At 34.7% G+C, this 12127-nt stretch overlaps 1 protein-coding gene across 1 annotated transcript in view; it reads left to right on the top strand.

Moving 5' to 3' along the window:
- Positions 1-12127, top strand: part of COL11A1 (collagen type XI alpha 1 chain) — a 231805-nt gene that overhangs the window by 35346 nt on the left and 184332 nt on the right. The window contains exon 4 of the mRNA XM_069599057.1: positions 2742-2904. Within this exon, the coding sequence (XP_069455158.1) occupies positions 2742-2904 (163 nt within the window). The remainder of the gene's footprint in view (positions 1-2741; positions 2905-12127) is intronic.

Genomic DNA, 12127 nt, shown 5'->3' with positions numbered 1-12127 from the left:
TGCTGGAGACAAAAGAGACTAGGGTTCGATCCCTGAATTGGAAAGATCCCCTGCAGGAGGGCTGTTAACCCACTCCAGTATTCTTACCTGGAGAATTCCATGGACAGAGGAGCCTGGTGGGCTACAGTTCACAGGGTTTCAAAGAGTTGGACACGACTGAAGTGACTTAGCATGCATGCATGCACCAATAATATTAATATTGACAATCATAGGAAGTTTTATATAATACTCAATATGTGCTGTATACTGTTGTGAACACCTTATGCAAGTTAACATTTAATTTTTCACAACTCTTTGAAGAAAATAATATTAATAAACCCATTTTACAGATAAGGGAAGTGAGGTACTGGGAGTTTAAGTAATTTGCATTTGTAAAGTGGCAAAGATGAGGTTTGAACTCAGGTAGTCAGACTGTCCAATAACAGCCACTCTCTTAAGAAAATCATGCTGAATTCTGTATTGTGAATACTGTTTAATATTGTTTTGCTCCCTATCATTTCAGGAGCTGCTAAAGACAAATAAATGTTTCTTAAATGTACTTGATATTTTATTGCTGAATTTAGGCTACTAAAGAGATTTATCACAAATATAACATTTGATTATAGACATAAGAAAGAAATAGCTGTTCAGATCAGATTACCGTTGTCAGAACCATGGAAAAACTGCCTCTCAAACCCAAGAAAAAACTGGGCTTTCCCAAGTAATTTACATCGTTATCCTTAATATGAAAAGTGATGATAATTCTATGAGTGAAAATACATCAGAGTAAGAAGTGTAGGGTATACTGTTATAGATTGTTTTTTTTTTCAGTTTTTTATTTTTTAAATTTTTTAAATTTTATTTTTTAAATACAGCAGTCCTCTTTGGCATGGTTGCCTTGAGCAAAGACCTTAGAAGCCAGGGAGTGAGCATGGGGGATTATGGAGGAAGAGCATTCCTGGCAAAGTGAATTAGGTGAAAGGAACAAGAAAGAGGCAGAAGTGTGGCTGGAGTACTGTGAATCAGAAAGCAGAAATGTGGACATGAGATGGAAGAGAGGCACGGTTAGGCAGAGTTAGGACTTTGGCTTTTACTGGGAGTATCAGGTTAGCTTTTAGCTAGAGAGAAACTTGATATGACTCATATTTTAAAATGGCCACTCTGGTTGCATCAGAGTGGGAGCAGTGACCAGTTAGGAGTCTAGGAAAGAGACATGGTTACCTGGTCAAAATTGTGAGATTTGAATCCTGAATATCCTGTGAATACAGGATTGACAGATTTCCTGATGATATGAGTGTGTAGTATGACAGAAAGAGGATAATTAAGAATGTTTCCAAAATTTAAGGCTAATTTAGTATTTTGAACATTGTGACACCATGATTATGACATATTATTATCAGACCTTAAATTAATTCAACAAAATTCCAGTTTAGAGTCCTAATCAACTTTCAACAATTGAAAGAAATCATTTTTATTTTATGTTAATGAAAAGCACATGCCCGCAGTAGTGGAGAGGGTTTAATTGAAGACACAGGCTTCTTGGCAGAAACATGTGTAAATTTTACTCTCACAGTATTAAGTGCCTCCTAATATAAATCTTTGTGCAATTCAAACCAAGCAGATGCCTATGCTAGCTGAAATTACTATGGAAAGAACAAAGATTAAGTGTATATGGAAATATACTTGGTCCTCATCAGTAGTCATGCCAAGTCACATGAAACAGATTTTTGAGAGGCTCCTGCAACTCTTTGGGTACTTTATTTTATGGATATAGTCCTAGAAACTTCTGGAATATTAATTTAGCACTTTTCATTTGGAAAAATAAGAGTGGTTTGCAAAATCCAAGTGAGCTTCATTTAGTTGTTTATGTTAGCACAAGATACTGTTAATAAAACCCACCATTTTGTGATTTTGATTAGGGTATTTGTATTTCCAAAGGACTGGCCACATCTCCACTCCTACCCGCCCCCCCCCCCCCGCCCCTGCCCATCCCACCCCATCCCCACCCCACCCCATCCCCACCCCCACTGCAAAGCCTGTCATCCCTGCCCTGAGTTAGCTGGAGCAGTAGCTTCAGAGTGAATTGAGAGTCTCACTCCACACATGCATTGACTATGCTTTCTTTACTTCCTGCCAACTCTGGAAAGGAGAGATATTGTGTCTCAGTCTTGGATCCTGCCCACAATACTGAAATATAACTGTCTTGAAATTAAAATGGAAAAAGAAAACGAAAGCACTTGAAATAAATGCGAATAAAGACAGAGAAGCACATTGTGTCTTACAATTAAATGTTCAAATGCTCCAGATGGAGCATTCATTCAATTAGTAGACATACCCTTTTAGAGCCTATATCAGGGGATCTCTCAAGTAGAATTCTAAGTGAAATTCCACATTGGAAGAAAGCATTTATGTACATAGAAACTATTACTTATCCCATATCCCACCCCTAATCTCTATCAAATACCCTCATGAGGACATGGTGAGATCAAGCTATTGTTTCAACACAAGGTGAAGCAGAGGATGGGCACTTCCTTATCAGCACAGACAGCCAAATCTGCTGTGCATTTACATGGCTGTGTGACTTTGAGTACTTACCACTGCTCTGGATACTAAGTAGCCACTTGTTAACTGATTGATTAATAAATAAGCCTACATTTTGTATAATTTAAGATCACTTGTATAATTTAAAATACATTGTACTCTCACATGAATAATGGTTTGACAACATCTTTGGAACATACAGAATTATTTGGCTTTTTAAGGTGGCACCGGGTAGCAATCAGTGTGGAGAAGAAAACTGTGACAATGATTGTTGATTGTAAGAAGAAAACTACAAAACCACTTGACAGAAGTGAGAAAGCAATCGTTGACACCAATGGAATTATGGTTTTCGGGACAAGGATTTTGGATGAAGAAGTTTTTGAGGTAAAATAAATCAAACTTTATTTTTCTGAAGATTATTAATTCAGATGAGTAGAGTTAATAATAGTAACAATCCATATATGCTATAAAGCAAAGTTGTAAACTTTAAAGGGTGACCTACTTTCTTCCCCTGTGTGTATAGCAGTGATGCTTTCTATTGTTCAGTAAGAGAATGAGTAGACAGTGGTGACTATAAAACCTGGGAAACTTTAATAGAGATTGGTTGATTTAAACACTGGCATGCTATTCTCTTGGGAAAGGCAAATGGCTTTCCTCTTAGTACTTTGCATTGTTTTCTTTGGAGAAAAGAACATTTTCTTCACTTCCTTCTCTCAGAGATTAAGTTAATGAAATGTACAAGTCAGATTTGTGTGTGTGTGTGTGTGTGTGTGTGTGTTTGTGTGTGTTTCCAAGGTAAAATAGAGATACTCCAAAAGACAAACTATATTTTAAAAAATCACTATTTCAATGTGAAGGTAATGGTTAAAAGCTCCTTTCCAATTATAATTGGCCAGGTATGATAATCACATTATTTATTTGACCCTTCCGTCATTGTATCTGGTAACTCTTGCTTTAATTTTCATTTATTCAATTATTAATGGAACAAACACATTTGACTCCATGAAGGGGTGCACTCCTGAGCTATTCAGTCATTACTGATGATTGTTTTTATACCATTTTTGAATAACTTAGTTTTCAAAGTGTAACAAAGTAAAGCTGTATAATATATTATGGTTTAATAGACAAGTTTTACATGGAAATACATTTGCTGCATTCTGCTGATACGTATATAGAGATATGTATGCACGCATAGTATGTGTTTTCAGAAACCACAGTGGAAATTCAGAGGGCCAGTAGAATATTGCATTTCTGTGCTTAGTTATATAATCAATAGCATAATTTCAAATAGAACTATTATTTGCGACATTTCAGATTATTTGGGATTCTGTTTGTTTCTGAGTTTCTGCATTAGTATATACCCAGGTCTTTGACTCTAAACAAAATGTTTTAATACATTATATCACACTAAATTAATGACAAACTGATTCAGACAATATGTAATAATAAACTCTCAGATATTTCAATATCATGCATTGATTGCACACAAATGATAAATGAATATTTATTTATTAAATGAATGAGTATTATAAATAATTTAATTTTAGGTTTACAGTATTCTATTTTAAAATTAAACTGTTTATGAACATCAGTTTCATAAGCTAAATCTATTTTTGTAATACACAGTACCTTATTTTCCTAGAACATATGAGTAATATGGAAGAAATATATCAGTTGAAGGTTTCATTTCATATGTTAGTTTAATCTATTGCTGTACATATTCACAGAGCTTGTGTAAGTTAAACAATGGAAATTAAGAGTAGATTGCTTTTGCCATAAATTAAAACATATAAGAGGAAATATATAATATTGATATTTATTCATTAGTTCTCAAAATTTACTGTTTCTGAAAGACAGTATTTGATATATGTACACATTGATTGGGCTTCCCTGGTGACTCAGACTGTAAAGAATTCACCTGCAGTGAAGAAGACCCAGGATTCATATTTGGGACAGGAAAATCACCTGGAGAAGGGAATGGCCAACCACTCCAGTATTCTTGCCTGGAGATTCCATGGACAGAGGAGCTGGCTCCACAGTCCATGGGGTCACAAAGAGTCGGACACCACTGAGCAACTAAATTACTGAGCGACTAACACACACACACACACACACACACACATTGATTAGATTTCTTTTTCATACCATTGAGACTTCTATTTTTACCTGAACTTACTTCTAGGTGAATGTCATTTAATTTTTATTTTTTATTCCCCCTACCCTAACATGCATATAAAAACAGATTATATTCCACTTTCTTTTCCATATACTACACTCATACTTACTGGGTCTGGTTTAGAGTTTTTTAAGTGTAGTTACAGACTATCACAGTAATCTTCTCTTTTTTTTGAAAATAAATAATTAAACCTAATGTTACATATTAAAAAATATGTAATAAGCACCTCTATGTTTCATAGGCTGATTATAGTATCAACAATCAAAATATATAAAAATGATTCCTTAAAATATTTCCATGTGTCTTCAACCACTACTAACCAGATATATCTAGCCAAGAGGTATCTAGTAAACTACCAAAGACAGAGGTACTGGAAGCAAAATTTATCATTATTTTCTCTGATTAAACATTAACAATCTAATGCATAAACCATATTCTAAACTTTGAAGTAACTTCAGCTGTTTACCTGAAAAAAAAGTCTAATGTGCAATATATGAATTGCAATCTACAGAGTTTTTAGAATTCAGCATTAAATAGATAAAAGCAAAACTAAAAATATTTTCTAAAGTATGATGAAATTAGTTTATATGAAAATGCCAAAATGAATATGTAGACCCATAATTCAGATTATATACTTTTAGCATGGCAGAGTAAATATAAGAATTGATTTTGGAATGAGAAAAATCTGATTTTGAATCCTAATACATAGTTTAATCATGTTTCTCTGTGTAATTACTTTTTGTAAGTTTTAATTTCTTAGTCTTCAGATGAGAACAGTAATATAATCTCTTTTGTATTTTTAAATAATTGAATTTATGCATGTAAAGTGCTTGAAGTACTAGTACTAGACAGATTGTGACTTCTCTGTATATCTTTTTTCCTTGCTAAGAATTTTTTTTTTTTCTTAAATGTACTTATTTTAACTATTTTTGGCTGCACTGGGTCTTTATTGATGTTCCTGGCCTTCCTCTAGTTGTGATGAGCCAGGGCTACTCTTCACTGGGGTGTGCAGGCTTCTCATTGTGGTGGCTTCTCTTGTTGCAAGGCATGGTCTCTTGGGCTTTCTCATGGGTTTCAGTAATTGCAGCCCATGGGCTCAATTGTTGTGACTCATGGGTTCTGAGTGGAACCTCAGTAGTGGTGATGGGCTCTGTGGTCTGTGACATGTGCAGTCCTCCCAGACTGGGGTTGAACTCATTTCCTCTGCATTGGACCCTCAGGAAAGTCCCCATGTCCCTTTAAATTGCATATGTTTTTCAAGGTTCATACTTAAAAAGATAGTATGCTAGTAGACATAGTTTTCCTACAGAACAGCATGATAAGATGGAAACAACTTTCACATTTATCCATCTTTCCCAGTCTAGATGCATTTTTGTCAGAGTCTTTGAGACTATTTTTCCTATTTATTAAGGTATAATTGAAGTATAATAATATAAAAATATCAAAAGAGTACTATTTAATCAGTCATGACATATGCATATATGTGTATACACACATATGTGCACACATATACATATACGTGTGCATACATATACATATATGTGTACACATGTACATATATGTGTATACATATACGAGGATTCCCAGGTGGCTCAGTGGTAAAGAATCCACCTGCCAATGCAGATATCAGAGATGCGGGTTTAATACCTGGGTCAGGAAGATCTCCTGGAGGAGGAAATGGCAAACCACTGCAGCGTTCTTGCCTGGATAATCCCATGGACAGAGCAGTCTCTGGTGAGCTACAGTTCATAGTGTGGCAAAGAGTTGGATGTGACAGCACACACACAGGCACACACCTCTGAAATTATTGTCATCACACTCAGAGATTTCCTCCTGTATTTTTATGATCCATCCTTTCTCGATCCTAAACCCTAGGTAATCTCTAATTTATGTTTTATCACTACAACTTATATGTTACGGAAGTTTTATAAATGGAACTGTACTGTATGCATTCATTTTAGTTTGGCTGCTTGTTACTCAGCATACCATTTTTGAGCCTTATCCATGTTTTCTTATGTATCTTTCTTTTGCCTTTTTTTTTTTGAGCAGTTTTCTAATGTGTGAATAAAACACAGTTTGTTAATCCATCTATTCTGCTAGAAAGCATTTGGATTGTTTCTATACTTTGGCTGCTGCATACAAAGCTCTTGTGAACAATCATGCCCATTTTGTGTGGGAATTTATTTTTATTTGTCCTAGTTAAGTACCTAGAAGTTGAATGCTTGGGTTATTTGGTAGGTGCATGTCTTGTTGTTCAGTCACTAAGTTGTGTCCAACTCTTTGTGACCCCATGAACTGCAGCACAGCGGGCTTCCCTGTTCTTCACTATCTCTCATAGTTTGCTAAAACTTATGTCTTTGAGTAGGTGATATTCCAACCATCTCATCCTTTGTTGCCCCTTTCTTCTGCCCTCAATCTTTCCCAATATCAGGGTCCTTTCCAATGAATCAGCTCTTTGCATCAGGTGGCTAAAATATTGGAGTTTCAGCTTCAGTCCTTCCAGTGAATATACAGGGTTGATTTCCTTTAGAATTGACTGGTTTGATCTCCTTGCTGTCCAAGGGACTCTCAAGAGTTTTCTCTAACACCACCAAAAGTATCAACTCTTTGGCAGTCAGTCTTCTTTATGGTCCAACAGTCACATCCATACATGATTACTAGAAAAACTATAGCTTTGACGACACGGACCCTTGTTGGCAAATTGATGTCTCTGCTTTTTTAATATGCTGTCTAGGTTTGTGATAGCCATTCTTCCAAGGAGCAAGCATCTTTTAATTCCATGGTTGCAGTCACCCTCCACAGTGATTTTGAGCTCAGGAAAATAAAATCTGTCACTGTTCCTACTTTTCCCCCCATCTATTTGCCATGAAGTGATGGGACTGGCTGCCATGATCTTACTTTATTGACTGTTGAGTTTTAAGTCAACTTTTTCACTCTCTTCTTTTACCCTCATCCAGAGGCTCTTTAGTTGATCTTTGCTTTCTGCCATAAGGTTGGTGTCATCTGCATATCTGAGGTTATTTATATTTCTCCCTGCATTCTTGATTCCAACTTGTAAGTCATCCAGCCTGGCATTTTGCATAATGTACTCTGCAAATAAATCAAATAAGCAGAGTGACAATATGCAGCCTTGACGTACTCCTTTCCCAATTTGGAACCAGTCCATTGTTCCCTGTCCAGTTCTAACTGTTGCTTGTTGACCTGCATACAGGTTTCACAGGAGACAGGTAAGGTTATCTGGTATTCCCATCTCTTTAAGAATATTCCACAGTTTGTTGTGAGCCACACAGTTAAAGACTTTAGCCTAGTCAGTGAAGCAGAAGCAGATTTTTTTTGGAATTCCCTTGCTTTTTCTATGATCCAGTCAATGTTTGCAATTTGATCTCTAATTCCTTTGTCTTTTCTAAAGCTAACTTTTACACATGTAAGGTCTTGGTTCATGTACTATTGAGGCCAAGCTCAAAGGATTTTGAGCATTACCTTGCTAGCATATGAAATGAGCACAATTGTATGGTAGTTTGAACATTCCTTGGCATTGCCTTTCTTTGGGATTGGAATGAAAACTGCCCTTTCCCAGTCTTGTGGCCACTGCTGAGCTTTCCAAATTTGCTGGCATATTGAGTGCAGCACTTTAACAGCATCATCTTATAGGATTTGAAATAGCTCAGCTAGAATTCCATCACCACCACTAGTTTTGTTCAAAGTAATTCTTCCTAAGTCCCACTTGACTTCACATTCCAGGATGTCTGGCTCTATGTGAGAGATCACACCCTCTTGGTTATCCAGGTCATTAAGCATTTTCTTGTTTGTTTGTTTTGTATAGTTCTGTGTATTCCTGCCACCTCTTCTTAATATCTTCTGCTTCTGTTAGTTGTATGCTGTTTCTGTCCTTTATTGTGCCTATCTTTGCATGAAATCAAAGATAGGTATCTCTAATTTTCTTGAAGAGATCTCTAGTCTTTTCCATTTTTTCTACTATTTTTCTCTATTTCTTTTCATTGTTCACTTAGAAAGGTGTACAATACATATATAAATAATATCTCATGAAGTAGTTTCATGCCCCAAAATTTTTCTGTGTTCCAACTATTCATCACTGCCTTTCCCCTAAACACTGGCAACCACTAAGTTTTCACTAGTTTCTTAGTTTTGCTTTTTCCATAATGTCATATAGTTGGAATTATATAGTTTTTATTCTTTCCAAGTTGACTTCCTTCACTTAGTATTATACATTTGCATTTCCTCCATGTCCTTCATGGCTTGATAGCTTATGTCATTTAAGTACTGAATAATATCCATTATTTGAATGTATCACAGTTTATTTATCCATTCATCTACTGAAAGACCTAATGATTGGTTCCTAGTTTTGATAAGTATGAATAAATCTGTATAGACAACTGGGTTCAGGTTTTCATGTTGATATGATAACACAATGATATCATATTTACCTAGGATGTTGATAAGTTTTCAGCCTCTTAGGTTAAATACTGAGGAATGTATACAGATCATATGGTATGAGTATGCCTAGTTGTATAAGAAACTAATAAACTGTCTTCCAAAAGGAATGTGCTATCTTGCATTATCATTGCAATGAATGAAAATTCTTCCTTCACAGTTTTGGCACTATTTGGCTGTTATCCATTTTAATAGGTGTGTAGTAGTATCTCGTTTTAATATGTATTTCCCTGATGATATGTTGAGCATCTTTTCATATATGCTTACTTGCCAGCTCTCTATCTTCTTTGGTGAGGTATCTGTTAAGGTCCTTTGCCCATTTGTTAATCAGGTTATTTTTGTTTCAAATGTTTTTTGGAGAATAATTCTTTGTTAGATATGTCTTTTGCAGATATGTTCTCCTGGTTTGGCCTGTCTTCTCATTTCCTTGACATTGTATTTTGTGGTGTGAAAGGTTTTAAATTTAATGAAGTCCAGCTTATCATTTATTTTCTTTTCATGCATCATGCTTTTGATGTGGTAGCTAAAAAGCCATTGTCCTACCCAGTAGTCATATAACCTTTCTTAATGTTCTCTTCTAGGAGTTTCATAGTTTTGCATTTAGATAATGATATACTTTGAATTAATTATTATAAAGGGTGTAAGGTTTGTGTTTAGATTCACTTTTTTGCATGTGGATTTCTTGTTCTAGTACAATTTGTTGAAAATGCTATCTTTACTCCATTGTATTGCCTTTGTTTGTTCCTTTGTCAAAGATCACCTGACTATACTTACGTGAATTTACTTCAGGGCTCTCTATACTGTTTCATTGATCTATTTATCTTTTCTATCACAAAAATCACATTGTATTGATTACTGTAGCTTAATAGTAAGTCTTGAAGTCTGGGTGTCAGTTCCCCAACTTTGTTTTACTCACTTAACATTGAGTTGGCTATTCTGGCCTTTGCCTCTTGTTATAAATTTTAAAATCAGTTTGACGATATTCACAAAGTAATTTCCTGGGATTTTTAACTGGGAAAGTTGAAGCTGTAGATCAAGTGCAGACAACCTTACTTCCTGGCAATAATGAGTCTTTCTATCTGTGAAAATGGAATATTTCTCATTTAGTACTTTGATATATCATCAACATTTTGTAGCTTTTCTCATTTAGATCTTGTTCATATTTTGTTATTATTTTCAATTCCACTGGTTTTGACTCTCATTTTTATTATTTCTTTCTTTTACTGCTTTGTAATTAAATTGCTCTTCCCCTTCTAGTTTTTCAAGGTGGAATCTTAGATGATTTGATTTTATATTTTTCTCCTTTTCTTGTGTTTGCATTCAATGTTAAAAATTTCTCTATGAGAACTGCTTTTGCTGCATTCTACATATTTTAATGAGTTCTATTTTGTTTACTTCAGAAATATTTTATAATTTTCTTCAAGATAGCACCATAGACTCATTGTACTTGGAAATGTGTAGTGTATTCTCCATTAAAAAAAAAAAAAAACTTACAGAAATCTTTCTGTTATTGATGTCTAGTTTAATTTAACTCTGTTCTAAGGGTTGATATTGTATAATTCTATAATTCTGTTCTTCTGAGTTGTTTAGGTGTGTTTTATGCCCCAGAAGGTGATCTGTTTTTGTGAATATTCCATGCAAGAAGAATGTATAATCTGCTATTTGATAAAATAGTATATCAAAGTCAATTAAATCTATTTGGTTGATAATGCTGTTGTGGTCAAATATGTCCTTACTAATTTTGTGCAGCTGGATCTCTCAATTTCTGGTAGAAGGGTATTAAACTTTCCAACTATGTTATTATAATAGATTGTTCCATTTCTTCTTGCAGTTACATCACCTTTTGTCTTGTGCAGCTTGATGTTCTCTATTAGGCACATACACATCAAGGGCTATTGTTTCTTCTTGGACCATTGACTGCTTTATCAGTATAGAGCATCTCTCTCTATCTCTGATAACTTTCTTTGTTCTGAAGTCTTCTGTGTCTAAAATTAATATAGTTACTCTTGCTTTCTTTTGATTAGTGATAGTATAGTCTATCTTTGCATTCTTATACTTTTAATCTATATGTGTCTATATTGAAAGTAAGTTTCTAGTAAACAATATATAATTGGGCCTTGTTTTTTGATCCACTCTGTATAGCATTTGAGGTTAATTCAGATTTCAGAGCTCTATAGAAGATCCAAAATAATACTTGTTCAGGATATTGTTTGTCCTCCAATATGAGCAATTCCTTGTTAATGCATCAAAAGATTATCTTGTGATGCAAATAGTTTACAATAAAGTATCACACATTTTGTTTTGTCCCTTTTGTAAGTTTTAACTCTGATTTCTTTTTTTTTTTTTTCTCTCTCCTTTAAGGCTTATCATTACTTTGTGACATCTTATCAACTTCTCAAAAAAAGCCATCTTTTATTGCATTTTTGTTGTTACTGTCTATTACTGTATTGTTTTGTAATTGTCTAATAATGCATTTCTTTCTCATTAGACTGTAAATTTATTGAGAGCAGAATTTATATCCACTTAATTTAGTTACTGAATCAGTGACATCAAACACAAACTCTCCCCAGTGCTTATATCCAATGAAGACTAGTAAATATATGGATGAACGTTATGCCTGCTAGTGGTTAAGACTTTGTTAGAACCACCTGTCTGGAAGGACAAAAAAAAAAAAAAAAGTGGGAAGTCAAGAGATACTTGGAGTAACAGGCAAATTTGGCCTTGGAGTACAAAATGAAGCAGGGCAAAAGTTAACAGAGTTTTGCCAAGAGAACACACTGGTCATAGCAAACACCCTCTTCCAACAACACAAGAGACAACTCTACATATGGACATCACCAGATGGTCAAAACCGAAACCAGATTGATTATATTCTTTGCAGCCAAAGATGGAAAAACTCTATACAGTCAGCAAAAACAAGATGGGAGCTAATTGTGGCTAAGATCATGAACTCCTTATTGCCAAATTCAGCCTTGAATT

This window comes from Ovis canadensis, chromosome 1, assembly GCF_042477335.2.
Source record: "Ovis canadensis isolate MfBH-ARS-UI-01 breed Bighorn chromosome 1, ARS-UI_OviCan_v2, whole genome shotgun sequence".
Classification (NCBI taxonomy): Eukaryota; Metazoa; Chordata; class Mammalia; order Artiodactyla; family Bovidae; genus Ovis; species Ovis canadensis.
This window is presented reverse-complemented; position numbering and strand designations above follow the sequence as displayed.